Source organism: Triturus cristatus, chromosome 7, assembly GCF_964204655.1.
Source record: "Triturus cristatus chromosome 7, aTriCri1.1, whole genome shotgun sequence".
Lineage (NCBI taxonomy): Eukaryota > Metazoa > Chordata > Amphibia > Caudata > Salamandridae > Triturus > Triturus cristatus.
This window is the reverse complement of record NC_140590.1, coordinates 57,667,384-57,691,475: the sequence shown is the minus strand read 5'-3', so window position 1 is coordinate 57,691,475 and position 24,092 is coordinate 57,667,384. Positions and strand designations below refer to the sequence as shown.

The window sequence follows — 24,092 nt, the reverse complement described above, 5'->3', positions numbered from 1 at the left end:
GCAGGTCCCACGTCCGCAGCTGCGATGAGACTGGTGCAGCGCAGGCCAGTGGCTCGGAAACGAATGTGTCTGGCTGCCCCTGCCTTGACCACGAAAGTAGTGAAAAGCAGACCCTGAAAGAGTGTGCGTGGCCGAAAGGCCCAAGGACTTGGCCATAGCCTGCGAGTCCTTAAAGCGCTCCAACGTGCTATCCGCTTTGTCACCAAAGAGGCACGTGCCATCAAAAGGCATGTCCATCAAAGTGTTCTGGACATCCCCCGAAAATCCAGTCGTCCTAGCCAGGCGTGATGGCGTAGCGCCACTGTCGTTGAAATCGCTCAGCCTTGTGAGTCGGCGGTGTCAAGGCCACATCGAATAGTGAACTTTGCCGCATCTCTCCCCTCGGCAATGGCCTGGGAGAGCACTGCCCGGGCCTCCACCGGACACTGAGGCAGCACCTGCGCCACCGTATCCCACACAGAGTGAGAATAATGACCCAAGAGGCATTTGGTGTTCACAGACCGCAGCCCGGAACTGGCAGAAGAGAAAATCTTCTTCCCAAACTGCTTTAGTTTCTTGGATTCCCTGTCCGGAGGTGCGGAAGGGAATGCGCTGGGAGACGCAGAGGCTTGGACGACCAAGCTCTCAGGGGTAGGGTGTTTGGAGAGGAAACTGGGTTCGCCCGGGGCCAGGCGATTGGTTCGGGCCATGTTCCTCTCCACAGGAGCCCCTGTGTTGGGCCTGGACCAGGTGTCTAAAAGACCGTCAGAAAGTGCGTAATTGAAAGGCAGCAGCAGCTCCGCAGAGGAGGCCGTCGGCTGAAGCACTTAGTCCTAATGGCCGCTGCAGGGAGCTCAAGGTGAAGAGCCTCGGCTGCCCTACGCAATGCCACTGAAAATGTACCAACTTCCTCCGTAGGCACAGTAGAAGGAGACAGAGTCTCAGGTTGTGGAGACAAATCCACATCGCCTGGATCCTCCAGATCCTCATCCCAGTCTGGTTCATTGTCACACTGGCCTGCAAGCGGGTCCTCAGACACCTCCCAGAACTCCCCTTCTTCCACAGGCTGTGGCAGAGGCTGAGAAGGACGAGGCGTCCGGGGAAACAGATAAAAATCCCCCTCCGGCGTTGTAATCGGGCCATAAAGGGAAGCGTGTGGCACCGGACCGGAGAAGGGGGAGAACCCACTGCCGACGTAGTCCGGCACACTTGTCGTCGACCCTTGAGGGACCTGTGGCCGGAGCCAGCGGCGCCGAGGCCGGAGCCAGCAAGTGCGGAGCCAGAGCCGGTGCCGTGCCCGGCACCGGCGCCGCATGGGAGTATGCCAGCCTAGCCGGGCCAAAAGGCAGCATCAAAGGGGCAAGACCTCCAGTCGGGCCCGCAGGTGCACCGAAAGGACCCGACGGGCCAAAGAGGCGACTCATGGCCGACAGGAATTCCTGTACTTCTTCCGGAGTCGCAGACAGTCCCAGAAAAGGTGGAAAGGCTGCTGGAGACAACGTGGGCCCCAACTGAGCCATGGGGGGGTGACCACCCGCCCCCTCCGCAGTGTCCAGCGACCAGCAAGGTAAAGACGAACAGCGGCGCCGCTTCTTCGACTTTTTATGGCGCTTCGTCTTACCTGAACCCGATTCCAATGAACGATGGCGGTGGCTCCGCGACCAGTCCCTCGACCTTCCACAGGATCGGGACCTGGAGTGGGGCGGAACTGAGTGCAGGGCCACCAACATCTTTCAGGACCGCTCCAACAAAGCCTTTGCAACAATGGCCCGGCAGTTAGGGCACGTCTTGGGGTCATGGGCGTGCCCCAAGCAGAAGAGACGCACTCGATGCGGGTCCGCCACCGACAAGTTTCGATGGCAGTCCCCACAGGTCTGGAAACCGGGCATCCCTACTGCACCAAAAGTCGATACTCGACAGACAGAGACAAAAAGTCTCAAAAACACAGTCAAAAATTGACTGGGGGTACCGCTCTCTCCGGAACTGCGCTTGCTGGCACGGAAAAAGAAAGAACTGACGTCAGCATGCGAGGGCAGCGTATAAGTAGCGCCCATGACATCATCTCGGCGTCCATTGCGCCAGCGATGGACGCGGACCCGCACGACGCCACCTTCTGGCGCAGGGGTACTGCTGATATAAACTTTCCGGATCCAGACTGACGCCTGGGGATATTCTAAGGTAAGGAATCTATCACTAACGTGTCTCTTTCGGATTGGCCATAGTGGCACCAACACTTATCGTCAGTCCCCTTCTTCCATTTAGTCAGGCGGATGGCATTTTAGTACCAATAGTGCACTAGCTTAAAGAGGGTCTCCCTTCCGGCGGCGCTGCAGGCCGACACGCAAGCCCTGTACAGAATGTCCGTCCATTCCTTATCCTCGAATTTGCGTTCACATTCCCCCTCCCACCTTATCTTGACTGGCAAAAGCAGGGAGTTAGCGGAAGTGTTTAAAAAAGTATAAATATTTGACAGCAGGCGTCGGTCATCCTTCCAAGACAGAAGCCAGCGCTCAAACGGTGTGATGGGCTTGCCCGTGTTAGGTCGCACTGTTGGCTGGGTTACCCAATGGCGGACTGCTGCATACTGCTACCGCTTTGAGTCTAGGAGTCTGAAATCCTGTTGAAGTCTAGGAAAGTCCAGAAGTCCCTGTTTATCAAAAAGATTCCCGATGCGTTTGCAATTGGCCTCTTGCCACCAAAAGTATGCTAGTTTGTGTAATGCCACTCAGAAGTCTGTATTTCCCATAATTGGTGTAAGAGGAAAGATTGGGGTGGAGAGACCTCTAGAGACACTCAATATGTCCCAGGCCCCAACCGTTGCCCTGACCACGGGAGCGATGCACCCTCCTGGAAGACGATTCTTACGCAGGAGCCAGGGTATCTTCCAAATATGGATGCCGGCTACCGTCTGGTCCAGGAAGTACCAGTGCTTGTGCGTGAGAGGCCGTTACCATTCCACTAGGAATCTCAACTGCGCTGCTTGCTAATAACGCACTAGGTGACTAGATGTGGTATACCCAGCCCACCATTAGCTACCGGGAGATATGCTCCCTCCTTTGCCATCCTGGATTTCTTGCTACCCCAGATAAAGGACTCTAGCATGGATTGTAGTTTCTTTGTCACGGAAGAGGGTGGTTGTAGCCAGACTGCATGCATTAGATATAAGATCTTGGGCAGGATGGACATTTTCACTGCCGTAATTTGTCCCGACCAAGAGATGTGTCCCCCGAGCTAAGACTGGATAAGTGTGTGCACCGTGTATAGTAGTGAGGAGTAATTGTGTGACAGTGACCCATCAAGAGTGGAGAATAGATGGATACCTAAATATGAGATACACTGTGTGGCCTATGTAAAAGGAAACATTTTAGCCAGATGTGTCTGCTCGTCTCGCGGAATAGGGAGGTTGAGGGCCTGAGATTTGGTGGCATTCATCTTGAACCCTGATGCCTCCCCGAATGCTGCAAGCTCTTCCAACAATGGGGGTAGTGACTGGTGTGGTTTAGTGACAGCAAGCAGCACATCATCTGCGTATAGCGCTATCTTGTGTGCCTGTCCCCCCATCCATACCCCTGAGATGAGTGGGTGCCCCCGAATAAGCTCCGCCAGTGGCTCCATGTAGAGCGCGAACAGGAGTAGAAAAAGAGGGCACCCCTGTTGCGTGCCGCTCGAGATTTAAAATGTGGGGGACAGTGCGCCGTTGACACGGACTAGGGCTTTTGGATCTGCATAACTTATCCAAACCCATTGGCGAAAACGAGGGCCCAAACCCACGGCCTCCAGCACAGTCCGCAGGAAAGGCCAATGCACCCGGTCAAATGCTTTCTCAGCGTCTATTGATAAAAGCAGTGTGGGTGTCAGTGAGTGGTTGGTTTTGTCAGTTAGATGAAATATTCATTTTGTGTTGTCCCTGCATGTGCGTCCAGGAATGAAACCTGATTGGTCTGGATCCACCAGGCCGGGCATGTACCTTCCCAGCCTGTTAGCAAGAATCCCGGTAAATATTTTGCCGTCTACGTTGAGCAAGGATATGGGTCAGTGGGAAGCGCTTGGCTGCGAGTCTTTCACCGGGCTTCGTAGAACCATTATAATGGCTGTTTTCATGGTCTCCGTGAGGGTACCTGTGTAGCTAAAGGAGTTATATAGCTGGGCCAAAATAGGGGACAGCTGCTCCGCAATCGTTTAATAAAAAGCAGCCGTAAATCCATCTTGCCCAGGTGCCTTGTTTACTTGGAGCCTCCCTATTGCCTCAAGGACTTCCTGTGAAGTTATATCTGACTCTAGAGGTGTAGCTACAGGTTCCGTCAATTTGCTGGGCCTGTGGACACTGGGAGGCGTCGTGGACGGTGGTCTTTGAGCCTCCGAAGTAGGGCATGCGACGAAAGGAGCCACAAGGAGCAGTTGTTAGAAGGCCGCCCAGAGCCTTTGCTGTTACCATATCTTTTTTTAGTGTTTTCTAGTGCCTGGTCCACCTGCGACCCGAATAGATGTTGACCATCAAACGGCATGTTAAGCAGGTTCTACTGGACTTCTGGTCTGAAGCCGGAGATATGGTGCCAGGCAGGACACTGAAGTTAACCTAGCTGGCAGAAGTGTCTAAGGCATCTAATGCGCAGTGAATAGTGACAATAGATATCTGTTTCCCCTCAGAGATGAGCTCTTATTCCTTTTTACTGGGCTCCTCTGGGAGATGTTAGAGGAGCATGGTGAGCAAAAGAACAGTGGATTTAACCCAGATCTCTTCACTGGGGATGAATGTATGATTCATTCAGCATTCCGTCCATCATTTGTTGGCATAGCACTTTTCACCCTAAGTGGGTTGGGTATGCCCAGACGTGGGTCCCTTGCTCTCTGTGCCACTGGATTCAAGCTAGCCTGGCTGATGAAGGGTAATACCCAGAAACCGGTCCCAGGATGCTTGTTTCCGGTCCAGAACGATGGATTTGACCCAGATCTCTTGACTGTGGATGAATGTATGATTCATTCAGCATTCTGTCCTTCATTTGTTGGCGTTGTTAGAGGAGCTCCTCCATCTCCTCCAAGAGGGCCAGGTCATTCATCGAGAGCAGACCAATGGAATTAGCAATATGCCAATGGTTGGTCGATTGTGTGGCCACTCTTATCTGCAGCATCTTTAAGTTTGCTCTCTTTACCTGGTGGAGGGGCATCACCAGTAGCCAGGGAGTTGGCCCTCTTACCGGTGGAAGTAACAACCAGGGAGTCGGGTGGGAGCTGGCCACAAATATAAGTAGGGGAATCCTTATATTTCTTGTCCACGCAAGCGTGGACAGAGTCTTGAAAAATGTCAGGGGTATGGCGCAGGTTTTGGGTGGAGCAGTGGGTGGAGGAGAGGATATCAGAGACAAAGTCCTCCTCTAAGGGTTTAGTATGGTGGTCCACCTTATGGAAGGAGGCGGCCCAACCAATAATTTTTTGATAGGACAAAGAGCGGAGGGGAGGGCAGGGTACAAGTTGGGAGCTGAATCATAGGAGTCCCAGGGGTAGCCTTGCTGAGGAGTATCAAAGATGTCCCGCCACCCCTTGTCAGAGTGAGGTGACGCCTGAGGTGTAAGGAAAAGGAGGTTCCCTGGAGAAGCAGGCAGGGAAGGTGAGTGCTGTGAAACAGGGAACAGTGATAGATGTGTGAAAGGCAAAGGGCTACACAAATTATCCACTTTTTTGTGTTGCTTAGATGGAGCTAGCATGTCCAGGGCTTCCTCAAAGGACAGCTGGTATTTGATTGGCTGAGCAGCAGAACCCGGCGGGTGAGTGAGGATCCGGCCCGTGTGGGAGTGAATGACCAAATGTCTCTGTTGAGCGTCGATCTCGTTCTGCTCTTGGGAGATTATGGAGGATTGGTTCAACTGCACCCAAGCAGTGTCAGCATTGCTGGTTCAAGCCAAGGGTTTTAGCTTCGAGGCCAGTTTTGATTTAGTCGCCAAGTGTGTTGGCCCCGATGGTCGGGTCAGAGCGGAGGAAGGACTGGTCAGTGCCAAAGCAGGCAGCATTGATGGTTTCTTCTGCGCCGAGTCCGAGCTGGGTGTTACCTACAAAGGTGCTGATAGCCCGAAGGCAGTAGAGGTCCGGTGGCTTATCTCAGAGTGGCTGAAAGACCCTTGGAACGGGGATGCTCAGCATGCAATTGCGGTAGAAGGGAAAGGGCTACCATACTCACAGCTTGCTGAGCTGGTGGAAGATCCTCAACCTCCAGATCGGCGCCATAGCTGTCGTCGGGGAAGAAAGCTTCCTCATCTGCAGCGGACGGCTGTGGGTGGTGCTCCTCCTTGATGTCCTTCATGCTGAATTGGTCTGGGGCGTTGTCTCTGCTCCTACGTGACATCTCGTGGTGACAGGCCCAACGGTTGTGGAGGGTCTTTATGGAGCGATAGGAGCAGCAGTCGTCGCAGACAGCCTCACTGTGCTCAGATGAAATACACAAATTACAGACCTGATGGAGGTCAGTGCAAGGGTTTTGTGTAGCAGAGAGGAAAGTATCAGAATGGCGGTGATTCCATCACCGTCTAGGCATGGTCGAGAGACACAATCAGGAGACAGAAGTATGCCCCAAAGGATGAGGTCCACAACGGGCTGCGGCTGACCCGAACGCTGCTCGAGCGAAGCCGCAATCGACCCGAGACAGAGAGAAGAAGGGAAACGCAATTGATAACAATATCGACAGAGGGAAGGAACCTGTATAGACCAAAAAGAGCATTGCAACGGTGTTGAATGGGAGGACACATCCGAAACCGAAGACGGAAACAAAACATCGCTTCACATTGCATCCACGCCCTCCATGCGGGAAATCTATCTAACGATAGGGTCGATGGCCATGCGCAAGATGAGCAGTCACTGTATCTCTGTGACTCAAAAGGTTTCTTCAAAGAAAAACAACATATCAGGGCTCAACACTAGATGGAAGGAGTATGCACAGCATGTGTATCTACAAACACACAAGCTTCAAACCTATGCTTTTCCCCGGAGGAGGTATGGTTCTCACTCCTCAACTTGCAGCATAAACTCACATTTTTTCAGTTTGATGTGGAGAACAGTCCAGTCAGAAGGAAACTGCAAGCTGACTGCATCTCAGATTTACCTTTGGATGGGGAACGATGTGTAAGAAAAGGAGAATAAATGGAATACATCTTGGATGATTTAAAGACTTTTGTGGTGGTTGGTTGAGCAGTAGATGGCTAAAAGGCCATGACGGTTGATACTGTTATAATATAAGACCAAACAATCTTTCAACAAAGGATCACCTGAAACGAAGTAAACTGCAGCGGTCCGGGGTGGTCGGATGGGAGGGGAGTGGGCGGGAGTATGTTTGAAAAGATTAGTGCTGGGCAGCAAACTCTGTTCCGCCAGTGGAGTTTACAGAGTTTTGGGCACTCCGCTTGGAGCGCAGAGTTTGACAAAACTCCGCCTACTGCCGGCGGAGCGGAGTTTACCAGCACGCTCAACGCTTGGTTAGCTCACTCCTAGAATCAGATCACCTCTCAAGTGCCCCTCGCATGAAAGCAGACTGGCACGCCATTCAACTGAGCCATACTGACCACAAAGAGACACTGCATCACTCCCCTCCTCCCCACTGCTAAGCCCCAGAGCTCCGCCCTGTGTGACACCCTACTCACATACCAGCAGCTAAGGTTTTACGAAGCAACTTGAACAATGACCATCTTTCACATACAACGCGTCACCAAAATGAATGGAGGACAAAGCTCTACTCTGGCTACATTTTGATTCAGGATGGCAGAAAGGTATTCTGAAGAGGCACTTGGACGTAAGTCAGCCCAGCCAAAACAAACAGTAAAAATCCCATCTTTTCCGAAAATGTCTACACATGCCAGAACAACTACAGCAGAATGGTGTCCTAGAAAGGCAATAAGTATGTACAAAAATACTACCCACAGGTGAAACTGGCAGTCTCTCTGGCCCTCAGTGGATGCGGTCTGAGGGACATTGCGGCCTCTGCCCCCAGTAGTTCCCTGAGGTCACAAGCCAGAGGGCTGCATCCCTCTCTGTGCACTTTAGCCCCACCCCTTCTCACAGGCCACCCTCACTTTGCTCCCGAGTCTCTGGGCCCCGCCCTATATTTCCTGGTTCTCTCCCAGTGCATCTGGCAGGGCTCAGTGAGTCAGTGTCTCTCCCAGAGTTCCTACTCCCTGGAGTACCCCTGGTTCCACAGACTGCCCCGGCCCACCTACGAGCCTCACCACGGTGGAGCAGCAGAACTTGGAGTTCGGCAAAGAGGACTTTGTGCTGATGGACATGTTCACCATGCCAGAGTGCATGGCCAACCTACAGCTCAGGTAAGGGTGGCTGTGGGGCAGGCTTCAGCTCCCCACTGCACCCCCTGCTTTACAGAGCCACAAACAATAACACGCTGCGGGCAGCGACAGACCCTCAGAACAATCAGGGGCGTAACACAGGCCCCCACGCTCCAGGGGCCCCCTCACTCTCAGCGAGGGAGACGGCTGCGCCTGCAAGCAAGCCTCTTCAGTCTTCGCAAATTAAATAGTGCTCCTGCGCGCAGGGCCTCCCCAAATCCCCATAAATTAAACTGTGCACACACGGTGACGGCCTCTAGGTCTCCGAGTCTTCCCTCTCTCTCTGTCTCGCTCCTCAGCTAGTGAAAACCGAGACTTCAAGAAACGGGTATTAGCCTCTCTTTACTCCTTTAGTTTATTTGCTCCCCTGTGGAATGGATCCAAAAAAAGCGCAGCCTCAGAGTGGAGAGAAATAAAACATTCCAATTGTGAAAAATAAATAACTAATTAAAGCAAGACAGAGTGGTGGCAAGGTGTCCAGATTGATTTATTTACACCTAAACACATTGGCGCCACTTTACCGTGTTTGCCAGTGAAGTGATACTTTTGTTTTCTCCTCTCTCCCTTTGAGCAACATTGCTTACCTTGCCTGGAGGTACTGAAATACCTGCTTGATGGGTGAATTGGAAAACAAAGGGGCTTATTAGTAACGCTTTGCCATAAATATCGCAAAGCGTGCTTAGCGTCAATTTGTTAACCGCTGGCTATCGCTGGTTTTTATCGCGGAGATAGCGGGTTATTAGCAACACATATCTCCAAGGCGATAAAAAACAAGCGATGAAGTGACTGATCATCGCTGGATACCCAGTGATGAAATTCCTGCGATAGTGAAATCCTTGGTAATAAGCTAAGGTGGTCTCAGCCTGACAATCCACCTCCCATTGAAAAGATGTCTAAGTCAGGTTTCAATCAGGCATTAGGAACCAGCGATAATCGCGGTTAGCGCAACTTTTTTTATTGCAACGTGGGCATTGATAATAGGGGGAAGTTGTGATTACGACTGTTTCCATTTAGTTTTAGTGAGAAACGCCTACTTTGCATGTCATTAGCGATAAATATCACTGACATGCAAAGTGGCAAAAAAAACGGACGCTATTGCCAGTAAACTGTCGCTAACAGCTATTAGCGACAGCTTGCTAATAGGGCAATAAAAATATCGCCGCTTTAGCGGCAAAAAGTGCCGCTAAAGCGGAAATATTGCCCTTGATAATATGCCCCAAAATGTGTACAGCGACTGTGTGTTACCGAATGTAGTCTTTTTAAACCATACTGCTTATGTTTTGAAAAGATATAAGCAATGGGCACTGAAACAGGTCCCTTCCGGGCCCTGTAGTCATGGCCTTACCTTTTCATGCAAAAGCACTCACTAATTCTAGAATAATGAGTGTAAAAGGAAAATGGTGACCATGTTGTTCCTGCTTACATTTGACATGCTTTACTTAATCTTGCATTCCCTATGAGGGTTTGCTTTTTCTAGGATGTTGTTAATTTTTTTTAGGCAGCATATTGCCCTTGTCTAGTGCGTAATTAGAATTGAGTCACTTCCAGGTGTTTATAGCGGGTCAGTGCAGTGCAAGTTTCTCTAAGTGGGGCAGTATGGTGTTCAGTGGGGGAGAGGATGTGGCGCTATGGTCAGAGCTGCTGAAGTGGAGCTGGTGAACCAGGTTCAGCCTTAATGACCAGGCACCCAGACCACTCTCATGAGGGTGCACATTCCTGTGCTACACTTTAGAAGGCGCCGCAAGATCTTAAAAGCCCTGGTGTCTTAGCACCAGCAAGTGAACCCTAACGGTGGCAAGTGTGGGTTAACCTTGAAGGCCTGTCCACCACTATCCATGAAGTTCACCTCCAGTCTTGGGGACAGACCTATGAAGCAGCACACCATAGAGTGGCGGTGACTCTGTCACTGAGGTCACAGGACCCTTGAGCAGGGTGGCTCTAGGGCAGTGTGACCGCACCAGGCACTAACTTCAGGTGGGGGCGTTGTGTTTGTAAGTATAAAATGGTTTCAAAAGCACTTGCTGCCTCCTTCCTGGCCTCCAACATTTTTGGGCAACAATAAAAATGTCTTGATAATTCCAGTGATTAATGTTCTTAGTAGAAAGAGGTGGTGTTTTGTCTAGTGGAAGGTTTGACTCATGAAAAGGAATGGCAGAGGTGTAATGTGCCTGCTGCTAAGAACATGTGCCATGCAGATCACAAAGTGCACATAATGTGAATAGGTCAGTGGGTCACTGCTTTTGTCAGAGAGACCCTATTGTTACTTGCAGTTAATAAGTTAAAATCCTAACATAGAACCGTGAGCTATTAACTGTCATGTAAGAGCTGCAGTCAAACTCTAAGGTATAAATTAGAGTGTTATGTTTTTCCCCCCAGTTTTCGATTATCCTAATGTTGCAATAAAGGGTTCATTTGGGTAGAAATCAATTCTGGTTGTTAAAGAGAACCCCCAACCATGGTATTATGTTTTTAATTCTGAGTTTGTGTTTCTGCAGACCAATCCCTATTAAACTATGCTGCCTACTAGTATGGTTGTCATGTGACTCCTACACCTTGTAGTCCTTTGTCTTATGTAACATTTCCTACACAGTGATTTACAAACATATGAATGATTGACTCTGTGTAATATGTGTGATGTAAAGTGCTCTGACACCCTACAATGGTATTAGTGGTGCTGTAAATTTTCTGATACTTTATTATTTTGAAATTTGTACACATGCTAACAGTCTCTGCAAAGATTTTTCCTTATTAGTACTAGTGGAACATACAACTGCAGCAATGAGAAAGGTGACCAGTCAACCTTTGCAAAGGGCCCTCCACTTCACAGCAGCACAAGTCAAATTTTTTAGTAACTTTTGATGTGTTTGAGCTATAAACAATTAATTAGTTAAAATCGTCAGATTATGCAGCAGATGATGTATTATGTGGCAAATATGGCAAAGCCATAGTTATGTGGAAAACATTTGCAAACTAGGATATTTTGCCATTCATGTTTGAACTGCTCTTGTGGAAAAAGGGAGGAGAAGTGCTGATGACGGAAACTCCATGGCTGGGAGACAAATGGCTTGCGATTCCACTTTTAAGGATATTTGGGACATTCTGTGATTGGAAACGTATCCCACTTTGTGAATGTATTTTAATGTCAATAACACATATTTAACCTTAAATAAACATGTGTATCTATTGGTTAAATTAAATAATGTAATAAGCTGGAACCGGTTAGTGAAATGGGAAACGAATACTAAAAATTGGGATATTTTGCTCTTTCTGCCACACCTCTCACTCTGCCCACTGACACAATCCATTGGTTATTCCCGCCCTCTGATTCTCCTCCCACAGTTTCCCTACTTTTTTCCCCCCACTTCGACCACTGCCTGGCACTAACATGCATTAGAGACAACTGTGGGCTTTTACCACTGGGTCTCTTAGAGAATGACACCTCAGGTCCATACACGGAGGCTACACACAGCACGTTTCTGGGTTCTCCGCACAGCGTGTTTGCTATTTGACGCCAGACTTCTGCAGCTTGTGTTGAGGAAATTAAACATACCCTTGTGCTTGTATAAAACATAGCTGCCAAGTGGCATTGGCACCATGTCGTGTCCATTCGTAGCTTTTATCCAACAACACTTTGCATGCTGGAATGTTTAACCCCTTACTTAGATGGTCACAGCACAACTCCCAGAATGCAAGGCGCTGTTGGCTTAAAATCCAGGCCTGGCTGGCAGTGTCACACGTGACGATAGAGCCATTTGGTGGCAATGGTGAATCTGTAATTTAGCAGGCGTGTCTATACTCTTAGTACATTGTAAATACCGCCAGTGTTGATACACTGAGGTCTGAGATCTCTGTTTGTTATGAAGTAAGGCCCAGTCTGGTGGTTCAGGTCAGTCGTTGTGAGGGAAGCTGCTGGACATGTTTTTACCATGCACTTTGAAAGTATTTTCACCTTGATGCAAGAAGAAAGTTGGATTGTTTTACAAAACATGCTTGATTTTTGTATATTGCTGGACTGGTGATTGCTTTATTTTGCACTTTGAAAGTATTTGCACTTTTTCTTTTGCTTTGCCAACTACCGTTTGAATAGATTGTCATCAAGTACTTGCTGATATGGTTTGTTTTTATTCTACATGCAGTGTTATTTATGGTGTTGCTTGCACTTGTCTGTAATACGTGTACCTTAAATCTTGTATTTAGTTTACACTACAGAAATGATAAATTAAAACAGACAAACATCTGCATCAATGTGCTGAAGCATCCAAACAGTTTTCTTCCTCAGCCTTGTTTGCCTGCCTGTTTTGAGGTGCTTACTAATAAAGACATTATGATTGAAATTGCTTCCTCAGTTCACGTTATTATCATGCACAACCCTTGACAGTTGCTAGTGCAGATAATTCGCCAGTCTATTTCGCTTGACTTTCGCAGGATACTGAGTTATAGCTGGTGTACTTCTCATGTACATTGTCAGTCGAGTTTTTATGGAATTGCAGGTTTGGGTTGGTCTTTCAAAGTTTCAAGGTATTGTCGATTCTATTTCAGACCCTTCATAGTTGTTCTTTGTTCTTCAGCCATAGGCAGTTCCTGAGACTATAGGACCGCTCCTTGGCATTGTTCTGATTGCTGCCTCAGTTAAATAATCTGCTTTTGACAGTATTGTTCCAAATGGCATAGCTTGTATGTTAAGAATGTTTCCCACTTTCTCATTAGAACGTAGAGAAAGACAATATAGAGGCATTTCATTTAAATGTTGGAGGTTTCAAATCGAAATATGCTAGTTTTCTGGGTGGTAGGGCAAAGTGGTAGATGGAGGGCCGCGCCGCCGGGGGGGGGGGGCCTCCATGTGCTTTGCAGGGGGGCCCCCTCAAGTTTCGTTACGCCACTGAGAACAATCTCCATTGTCATCATTGTATACTATTTCTAAGGGGTGTTTTGTCTAGTGTCATGGCTTCAATGCCGGTAAATTCAAGAGATAAAATAGCATTCTAGTCACTTATTAGAGCTCTGTGTGCGTATCTGTGTTTGTGTTTCTGGATCCCATGCTGCATTATGGATAACAGCGGTCCGCACAGGCGTGGCGAAGGTGGCAGTGGTGTACTCCAGATGGTGGCTTCCCTGGGGTCACTTCGAACACTTACAACTGCAAAACTGGGAAGACCTAGTATGTTGGTGCATTGGCGCACAGTATGGTTTTTTGGGGAGCTAGGTAAGGAGCGTAGCGCCTGGAGCTGTTGGCTTTGCTCTCTATATAGAGCCACATCCCAGGGGGCATGGGTAAACTCACTGTAGGCATCCCATAGTGGAAATAAGATGAAGAAGATAATTACTCCGCTCGCTTACAGAACTCCGCGGAATTCACCGGAGTTGTTCGGTAACTCCGCAGAATTTTACGGAGTGAAACTCCGTGAACTCCGCCCACCCTAGAAAAGATCCAAGGAGAGCTTGCATGGGTTAATGGCATGCTTGTGAGGACTGAAAAGAGTGTTCTGCCTTTGGTTTTGAAGAAGAATGAGATCATTTAGACGAGTCATGAAGGTCGTCCAGGATTGTCAGCTACCACAAGGAACGTAAGGGAGTACCTGTACGTGGCAAGGTTGATAGATGGGTGGGAGAATGTATTATGTGCATCCCCATTAACAAATATATCAGGGCTTGTGTAATGGAGCTTACACGGATGACGTAAGATGGGCTTGGACATCTTGGATGATGTAGTAGCTTCTGTGAGGGTTTGTTGAGCAGTGCCTGATACTGTATAAGCTGAAGTTGCACACAGTGGGTCCCTCCAGTGTTCCAGCAAGGACTGGCATCTGTGTGTTGGTAATGACTGACTACTTGAAGAGGCCGGAGAGGAAGATTATTGAGGAATTGACATTGGACTAAAATGACAAACTTCCTGGTAGGTACCTATTTCAGAGAGGAACTGCTGAAATGTTCAACTACCGATAATACGCCCTAAATTCACTAGTGCTTTTTTCCAGTTTTTAGGTTGAGCCTGGCGGCGCTTGCGCTGCTAGGCATATTGTATCCAGAACATGGTCTTAAAGCACACCCATCGATTACCATTGGTTCTTTGTTGTGCAATTCACAAATCCTGCCTTTTGATTGGTGCTTTTCTTGTCATTGTCCTTCCTTTAGGTTACTGATTGATCATTCTGTTTAGCCATCCAACACGTTCGTGCTTCCTCCTGGTCGTCCATCCTAACATGATTCATACAGCTTATTGGTGCATAGTCCCTCGTTTATTGTTGCTTCCTCTGGTTACTTCTTGCAGTGGCCTGGAAGCAGTAGCACTCCTGTACACACCCGGGAGCTGGTATTGGAGCCACGATACCAATGCACTTCCAATCTATTGTGTGTATGTTTTTTATAGGCATTTTCCGTTCTTTACACTTTGCCACTGGGAAGCGCTCCTAGTCATGAATACATCTGCGCTTTAAATGCACATCGTAAAACGTTTCCCCAAGAGGGCGCTGCACTTCATTTTTCAGCAGTGACCAAAGTCATTGGGGAGGTCTTAAATTCAAGATTGCAAAGTACAGTACCTTGGGTGGTCAAAAGAGGTCCAGAGGGACACCTAGTGACAGCCTGTGGTACAGCACCCTTTCCCTGCTTAGTGCACATTACAACAGTAAATGTTGCAGGGTTTTTTCAGCCAGCATATAACTCCTTTGGTTTGTGTTGTGTGCCATGTTTCTTCCACTTTCTCATAATCCCTCTCTTTCTGTCTATGTCTCGCTCCTCCTCACTTGCTGAAAACCGTGACTTCAACAAACGACTCTTATGCTCGCTTTCCTCTCCTTTCCTTTCTTTCTTTTTTGGATCCATTTCACAGGGGAACACATTTTGCTGCAAAAGTGGTCTTTTTCTGACATTTTTCTTTTTCAAAGTGCAGCATCGGGACAGAGAGAAAAAAAATACAAAATGCGAAAAATAAATAAAAAAACTAAATAAAGCAAGTGGTCGCCCAGAGGCCTGACTGGTTTTATTCACACCCACACACATTAGCGCCACTTTTTAGAGTTTGCCAATGAAGCATTCCTTTAGTTCTCACGTCTTTCTTTGAAAAGCATTGTTTTACCGGGGTGGGGATGTGCACCATTCCTGGAGGTACTGCAATGCCTGGTTGATGCATAGAGGGGAAACCTTTTAAGATGATCCGTATCAGCTCTTTTCCTTATTTTAATTTAAAAAATGTGTGCCTGTGTATCTGTAGTCAGGGATGTGGTCTTTTTAACCCATACTGCTTACGTTTTCTGAGGATATAAGCTTGGGACATTGAAACTGCTCCCTTCGGGCCCTGTAGTCATGTCCTGAACTTTTCAGCAAAAACACTCTTTGATTTCGGAATAATACGTGTAAAAGCGTTAAGGTAACATGTTGTTTCTATTTACATTTCACATGTCTTGCATTACCTATTTGTGTTTGCTTTTTCCAAGACGTTGTTACTTTTTATTTTCAGACAGCATATACTCTCGTCTTCCCTCCCTCAAACTATTTCCTTTTTTCTGGTTATCCAGCGCCGCAAGGTCCTTCGAATGGCAAGAGCGCTATGCAAATATGATCACTCAATTTCAAATAAACATTGCAAATAAACAAACAAAAGTAAAAAACATGGTCATTTTCAATGCCAAGAGCGCTAACTTTCACAAATGCGAGAGCAATTACATTGCAAATGCTTGACTGAATAGGTGTCAAATTCAGCATCAGAGAGCTGTGGTGTACCACCCAGAAGCAACCAGACAGAACACTTCAACCGTGGCTTACCACCCAGAAGCAAACAGACAGAACACTTCAACCGTGGCTTACCACCCAGAAGCAAACAGACAGAGCACTTCAACCGTGGCTTACCACCCAGAAGCAAACAGACAGAACACTTCAACCGTGGCTTACCACCCAGAAGCAAACAAACAGAGCACTTTAACCGTGGCTTACCACCCAGAAGCAAACAGACAGAGCACTTCAACCGTGGCTTACCACCCAGAAGCAACCAGACAGAACAATTCAACCGTGGCTTACCACCCAGAAGCAAACAGACAGAGCACTTCAACCGTGGCTTACCACCCAGAAGCAAACAGACAGAACACTTCAACCGTCTTATTGAAGAGTCCCAGCGGTTCGAGCTGAATGTTGAAGGAACGCTTTGCAGGGAGACAACCTTACTTTCCTACAGGACCTCTCCGAAGTCTGGGACGAGTTTACCCTGTTGAACTTATGAAATCAGGAACAATTTTGATGATTGGTGGTTGAAAAGGAAGCTTGGAAAGCATGAGGGTCAGGGTATCTCCAAGGCACTGATGGACCAGGGCATTAAAAATAGAGTTGATAAACAAAGTGAAGATGGGCCAGTGTCTGTCCAAGACGAATGGCAGCGCATCCATCAACACTCCTAGTCTGGGGAACCTGTTCTGAGTTAAGTTTCCCCAGTAAGCAAGGGGATCGCGAGCAAGGAGGACTGAATCCATTCTGATGACGGAGGCTTTGAGGGGGGCTGCAGGGAGGTGTGGCATTTGGGCAGGGTTTCCAGCTTCAGAGGAGTGGCATGAGAAATGAGTGTGTGGTGATCCAAACCAAGAGGGGGACGTGTTTCTTGATGTGGGTATCCCAGAGGACAGTGGACATGACCAAGAAAAGGATGACACTATTGGTTGTATGGTTGACATTTCAAGTGAGAGGTTGCTTGCTTCTTCTCCATCATTAGATGGGAGTTCCAGTACTAGGGGGCATATGTATCAACATCACCATTTGCGATTCTCAAATAGCGATTTTTAAAGAATCGCTATTTGAGAATTGCAAAACGGGATGTATTTAAAAAATTGCAAACTTTTTGCGATTTCTTAAAATTCCTTAATTGCGATTAGCAAACTGCGAATTCGCAATTAAGGAATACCTGCCCATTCATTTCTATGGGCCAGGAGACCCATAGGAATGAATGGGAAGTAATTCTCAAATAGCGATTCGCAATTTGCTAATCGCAATTTGAGAATAATTTCAAAGGTGCAAGGGTGTCATGATGACACCCTGATGCACCCCTGAAATGAGCATGTGTGTGCATATGGCGCACATACATGCCCTAAGGGCATGTATGAGCGCCACGTGGCACTTTGTAAAATTCAAAAAAGTGATTTTTGAAAGGAAATCGCAAATTACCACCAACTGGAAGTTGGTGGTAATTTGCGATTTCTTAAGGATAATTCGCACAACTTGGGTGCTTTTTACATATCATTTAAGAAATCGCAATTTGCGATTTCTTAAATGCTTAGGCAAAATTAAGAAATCGCTAAATTAGCAATTCCTTAATTTTGCGTTGGGAATTTGCCTCATACATCCGGTTTTGCGAATTTTTAATCGCAAACGCTGTATTTTGCGAATCGCAGCGTTTGCTAATAAAAATTCGCTTGATACATATGCCCCTAGGACTCTTCGGAGTTATCTGAGAGTTTGTCTTATATTAATGTTTTTGCTCTTGAGTAGGACTCCCCTTCTTAAACAGATTCTTTGTGTGCTTTCACAATTGTTTCTGACTAATCTATGGTTCTTCTTTTGTTTTTGTGAGAGATGGTGCGTGGTGAGTAAGTGTGTTGTCATGTTGTAGGTCACTCTAGAAGGTAAGGTACTGTCTAGTGGCTAGAATGTGGAATCACATTCTTGTGGTTGCGGACATCAATGTGGAGGCCATATTGCTGCACCCTACCATTTGTTGCTCTGTAGGAATTAGTTTCACTCTATTTTCAGTGCATTAAATCTACTGCTACTCCTCTGCCCGGCTGGACTTTCGTTTGCGAGATCCTTCCATCACTAGCAATTTCAATCGCAGGTTATGACTTTCTCAATGTTGGATTACCTTCATCGTGGCCTAAGGCAAAATCCAGGGAATGATTTGCAGCCAGCATTTCCTCTTCCATCTGTGGGTCAGCAGGGACGTCCCGCATGCAGCAGACAAACTCGGGTAAGATGCCTTGAAGCAGCAGGCTGGTGTCCTCAGGAAAGGAGGCATCCACACACACCATTGTGTTTGCCCTATCCATGTACCTGAAGGGATCTGGTGAAGGAAACTTAACAGTGAAGGATAGCTGGCCCCTCAGACATCACCTTAAGTGCAGACTGGGACTACACCTTCTTCTCTTTTTGCAGAGAGTGTGACCTTCTGTGCTACGGGTGCAGTTCAGAGCTGGTTGTACCTCAAGCCCAATGAATCCATGTGTGTGGATCTTACACAGTGCCAGGCATGAGAGCAGACAACCACAAAACATCTTATTGTGCATGGCATGGGTCAAACTAAAAACAAATCTCTGTTGCGACACACTACCAAATAGTGGAGAGGCTTTCCAGTTAAGAGCAAAAACACTGAGACATAGGTAAGAGATCGCCTTTAAATATCCCATTTACAGAAATACCATCCCAGGAATTCCCCACTTCAGAGATGGATAGTATAATAACTATATATTTATGTTAGTTTAGCAAATGCAACATTCTTGTGGGTTATGTTCTACTTTTAGAACGTTTTATGGATCTAAAAATAGTTGGTAGAGTTGAGTTATCGGAAAAAAATGGACACCATGATTGTAGCCGTTCTCCTGCCAGAAACACTCCACTGGACCAAAGCATAAATCCAGCACAGGAAGAGACCTTCCAAATTAAATCCACATGCACCTCCTTAAAATCCATACATATACTCATCTGCCACATAATACCAGGAAAATAAACCAATTCCAGACACTATTATTGTATATTATATCTCTATGCAGAATACTGATAACAGATCGCTCCTTCTCTTATGCGTCAAAATAAACAAAAGATCTCGCACACAACTTTGGAGACTCAATCGACCTGATCTACCAAGAGAATCTACAGATAATATTTAAGACTGAAAAGTGCAACCTTGGACTCCATCTCTCTTCAACACCATCAAATATCTTCTTCATGAAAATACAGCACAGCCATGTACCACCCTTCTGGACAATGTAAGCCAGACCCTTGAAGCCCCATCAAACAGTCTAACAAACTACAGACAATGTTAGATGGGGACAGGATCCAGAGGTGAGGCAAATAAGAAATGCTTCAGTGAGACTCTGAGATTCACTCAAACAACTACTTTAGAGATGAATTGGCTTGGAATAGTGCAAACCTCAAACTTTAGAAGAACACAAACATACAAAATATGTTCTACCCAACAGTCCCAAATAATCTTCATAGCAATGTGAGACTACATTGCTTAGAAGCACAGCCTTCAAGTTTCTCCCATCAAGCTAATAAACCTAATCCGCTATTTTATGCACATAGCATGGCCAGATCAATTGCAAATTAATCAAAAACAAACGCAAGTGACACCAGTCAACAAAACATAAAAGCCAAACTAAATCAGACATCAGACGAGCTAACTATCCCAGCCTTCATACTCACAATGATGTCTGAAATCATAAGAAGCACATTCTTTGATACATACTCGGTTCCTGCTCATAGCCGTCAAAATAATTAAAGAATGTGTAGACTGGTGGGGACTCAGCTATAAAACACTTCATCACCCAGACCTTCAGAGAATATTCAAGGTCACAACGGCCATGGCCATCACTCTAACTCCAAACCATTGAAAATATCCCCATAAGATCCAGGGTCACACAGCAAACCATTAAATCCCTTCTTTAAGACTACAGTGTTTTATCCAGGTTTTCATCTTTTTCAGAGAACCAAAACAGTGAGCCTAACATATGGAATAACATCCTTGCAGCAGCTGATGATGCCATGGCTTGCCAGCTATTTCTGGAAGACAGTAATACATCCTTTGACTCTGTTAAGATCCTGTGTGGCTCCCATTCCAAAGCAGCAAAAGCTATGGACTTCTCAGTCCCTTCATCTGCCAATGTGACCCTGCAGCTGATGTCAGTCGCCCAGGCTTTGTTTCCCTCCTGCTCAAATTCCAACAGCCTTGACTGGAATAACATACATTACCACTTGTGGTCTTCAACATCTACCTAATGTAGGCAATGGCAAACTTGAGTTGCTTTACTCCCTTGAAAGTAAGTTCTACATATGTATCACCAAACACTAAAAACAGTACTAGACCCTAGAATCCTGCTTCTGGCTGCTCTATTATACGTGGTACTTAGCAACCAGAAAATAAGGTCCTAATCAGACCTGATGTTCTTCAGGGCTAAACGCCTCACAAATTTGCGCCTGCTAAAGTCTTGCATTCCTGGTAAGACAGACACATGAACTTAATAAATACATGACTTTCAGAGCCACGGCTACGAGCCCCAGGACAGTCCATCCCATCAGATCCTCCATCTTCTCTCTTATTGCTCCTCCATCTCCAAAGGCATCTTCCTGTCAAAGCCTGAACAACCATCAACTCATGCATTAATGACTCCAACTTGCTCCACTTCAGCATACCAGAGAACAAATCTCCACATCCGCGTGGGACAGAACACTACAACCACATTGGAAACAGTAAAGTGCAGGACTCCATCCCCACAGTAGTGTAAGGTCATACTAGTGCGCCCTTGTATAAGGGAAAGAGAAACGTTAAAGCTCTGCAGCTCTCCGCCTCACTGACAAACGCATCCAAGGGAGAAGTCCTAAATAAACAGGAATACCAATCAACAGAACATCCTTCGACAGTACCTCGACATCCAACCAAACCATCTCCACATACGTTGAATATATGACATTCAATGAAAGGCATTTATTTACATAACGCACGGTCATCCAGAGGGGCATTTCTGTGTGAATAACAGATGTTGATTGTTACCCAACTCGATGGTACTTATTTTATTGAGCTCGAAAGGATAAAAGGCTGAGTGGGCATGCCGGGATTTGAATCTGTGACAGTAAAAAAAAAAAAAAATGTCTATACAATGGACTAGCCCACTGAGCCACCAGACTTGGTCGCGGGCCCCTGGATATGACAAGCTCTCCATGTGTACCTCCTTAATGAGACCGAGCACCCACTCTTAAAAAAACACAGGGACTAACCTTTTTCTGAATTTCAGCACATCCACTCTTTCAAGCTGGGAACACCTTCAGGCAGTTTACCTGGCAGAACTGTTACATGAACCTTTCCATTCATTCCCTTGCCTTGTACTCATGAAGTGGGTCCTGCATGTAGGGTGCTCTACTTATGCGGGGGCATCCTACAGGGTTAAGAGCTATACATGGAATGTTCCTCTGGAATAAAACCCACTCGAGTCCTGTATTTGGAATGCTTCGCTTACCTGACTCACCCCGTTTAGAGACGTAGTGAGTGTTAAACGTGCAGGCATGACTGTGCGTTGACACTGCGACCTGCATTGACGGTGAGACCCAAGCGTGCTCTGCTCTCAAACCTTAGAGGCTTGAACCAGAGCAATGCAACGCTCCACAAACAAAAGATACTTGAGCTGCATCAGTTCCTCTTGGAGGCCTCCAATGGTTCGGGTATTGTAGACAAAAACAGAGCAGGTCAGAATATCCAGCATAAACAGCCAGGCAAACACCTTTGGGTCATCCTGAAATACACAAAGGAAGTATAAGAATAGAATAATGTAACTACAGGGACAGTCCTTGCAGAACCTACGGACTACCCAGCCAGCTACCTCTCCATACAGGAAACATACAGACAGGGAAGGGAGGGGTGGGGAGCACAGTGGCAAGAGTATGGACTTGCCACCCAAGAAGGAGTCTATAGTAGATGAACTATAAAGTAGTGACTCACAAATGTAAGCATGGGAAAAGAAACCACAAACTAAAACGTGAATGTCACAATTAAAAGCAGGCCAGGATAGGGTGGGAGGCCTTCTCCACACCAAATAAACTTTGAATACGCAGGGCATCTGTTTTTCCGGATTCTGTAAATACCTTTAATTCAAAGGTTTTGAATGAAAATAAAGAAGTACATCCAGAATTCGTCACTCTATGCACCAATTTCAACATGTATTTCAATTTACTGCATGTTTCTCGTTTCAGCCAGTACATTTTGGTAGCTTTTAGCTGCCCAGATTCACCAGGTGAAAGATTGTGTTATGGGTAAAGCGCTTACATCACAAATTGGAATTCCGATTTCCGACAAAAATGAGGTTTGCGGAGGGATAGAAACTTACAGCCTACTTATAAGAGCCAAAAGGTGATAAACGTACAGGCTAACACCCCAACAGCATCTCTTTACTGACAGAATATACACAGTAGCCACCCACCACCGTGTGCAAGTGCCAGAACTTACACCTAAGCCAATGAACGATGTGCCTGTAAGAACCACCGAAAGAACCTGTGCCAATGGGACAGAACTCGCCACAACCCATTCGACAGTGCGACAATAAGGCCAGACCTTCCTACCCCTAAACGTACGGCGTCATACACTGCAGTAATCTATGTTGAAGCACCATTAATGTTTACTAAGTGTTACCAATCCTTTTAATCTAACAGGGCCAGATACCACATGGAATGGGAAACAGCCATCACAACGCGGGCATAACAACACACTACCATTTCAACGCAACTTTTACAACTTCAAAAATTCTTAACCATTTATGCCATGCTTTGACAGGTTTTGCAGGTAGTTCAAGAAAAGGGGGTGGTTGCATCACATTTGAGTTTATTCCAGTAAAGACCCACATGGAATGGCCAACAGTACTGTCCAACAGTAACTTGCTCACCTTTCGCCTGATCTGCATTTGTGGACTAAGGGGGAAAAAAGATTGGTCCACCTCCAAACTGTAAATCCTAATTCAGGATTGAAGACTTTCCCAGCATCCCATCTTTTACATTTGGGTCTCCAAGTGCCACAATGACTGTACCACCTTCCTTGCTACCCTTGAGATGTAGCTCCCTGATAGAAGCTGGGAAGGAGGACAAACTATCTAATGATCAGAACCATCAGTCAGCACTTTACCTTCAAGCACTAACAAAAAGCCCAAAGCTCTGACATATGCCACCTGCTAAAAGAAATTATAGACTCTCCACCGTGCACTGCTCCTTGGGCATGGTTTGGGATGAAGCTCAGCTTCCATCGGTCTCATTCGAATCTCCAAGTGCAACACCAAAGGGATTCCCACCGGTCACTTCTGTTCTAATCTCGTCATTTGCGATTCCTCCATAAGTATATCCAGCTTTCTTCAGAAAGGAGCCATGTGTCGCCATCATGCCCATTTGTCTCCCTGCTAGAAAATCGATATGGAGGCACGTCTCTTCTGTTTCTTTGATCTCCTTGCTTCTCCGCTGCTGGGGATGTAAAAAGTATCTTTTACTTTCAGTAATTGTCTCCCAATGTGTTGATCTCCCTAGATCGACCTGCCATCACAGTGTGGTCGGAGCCCATAAATGTGCTGACTAACAAGGGGCTGCTTCCACATGCACCCCTACACTCAGTCCCAAGAGACGATCAGGCTGAATACCTTCATCCAGTCCCCAGTACGCTGATGCCCGCTTTGCCTCTTACCTGGTATCATATTAATACTAAAGACCAGCACTGTCCAGCCCTCAGACAGAGACAAGTAGGGCCACTGAAGAGTGACCTTGCTGTCAGGGCTCTTGTATCTTCTATGGCGAACACATGAAGCACCATATCCACCAGCCAATTCTCCGATGCCCTGAGCATCACAACTTCTCAGACAAGCTTTGTTTCCCTCTTAAAAGTCCTCTATTTTGCACACTCTGAGACAAAGATATTTTTAACAGGAAACTTTCCAGAAACTTCATTGGCTCTAGAGCCTCATCGATCCTGCTTATGCCGGTTTCATGACTTAAACGTTATTGGGAGCTCCTATGTATGATATTTTGAATCAAGGTGGCAACACCTTCCTAATGTTGGTAGGCCTCTCCGCGGAC

General features: G+C 46.7%; 1 protein-coding gene across 5 annotated transcripts in view; it reads right to left on the bottom strand.

Moving 5' to 3' along the window:
• The window catches only part of LOC146808799 (guanylate-binding protein 7-like), a 343,610-nt gene that overhangs the window by 155,756 nt on the left and 163,762 nt on the right, over positions 1–24,092 (bottom strand). For 4 of the 5 annotated variants that reach the window (XM_085615617.1, XM_085615619.1, XM_085615616.1 and 1 more), the window contains 2 exons: positions 21,666–21,778; positions 18,139–18,326 (listed from right to left, as the gene is read on the bottom strand). The exons of the other annotated variant lie outside the window; for it this stretch is intronic. In XM_085615617.1, the coding sequence (XP_085471743.1) occupies positions 18,139–18,326; positions 21,666–21,778 (301 nt within the window). The remainder of the gene's footprint in view (positions 1–18,138; positions 18,327–21,665; positions 21,779–24,092) is intronic. 5 annotated transcript variants of the gene reach the window in all.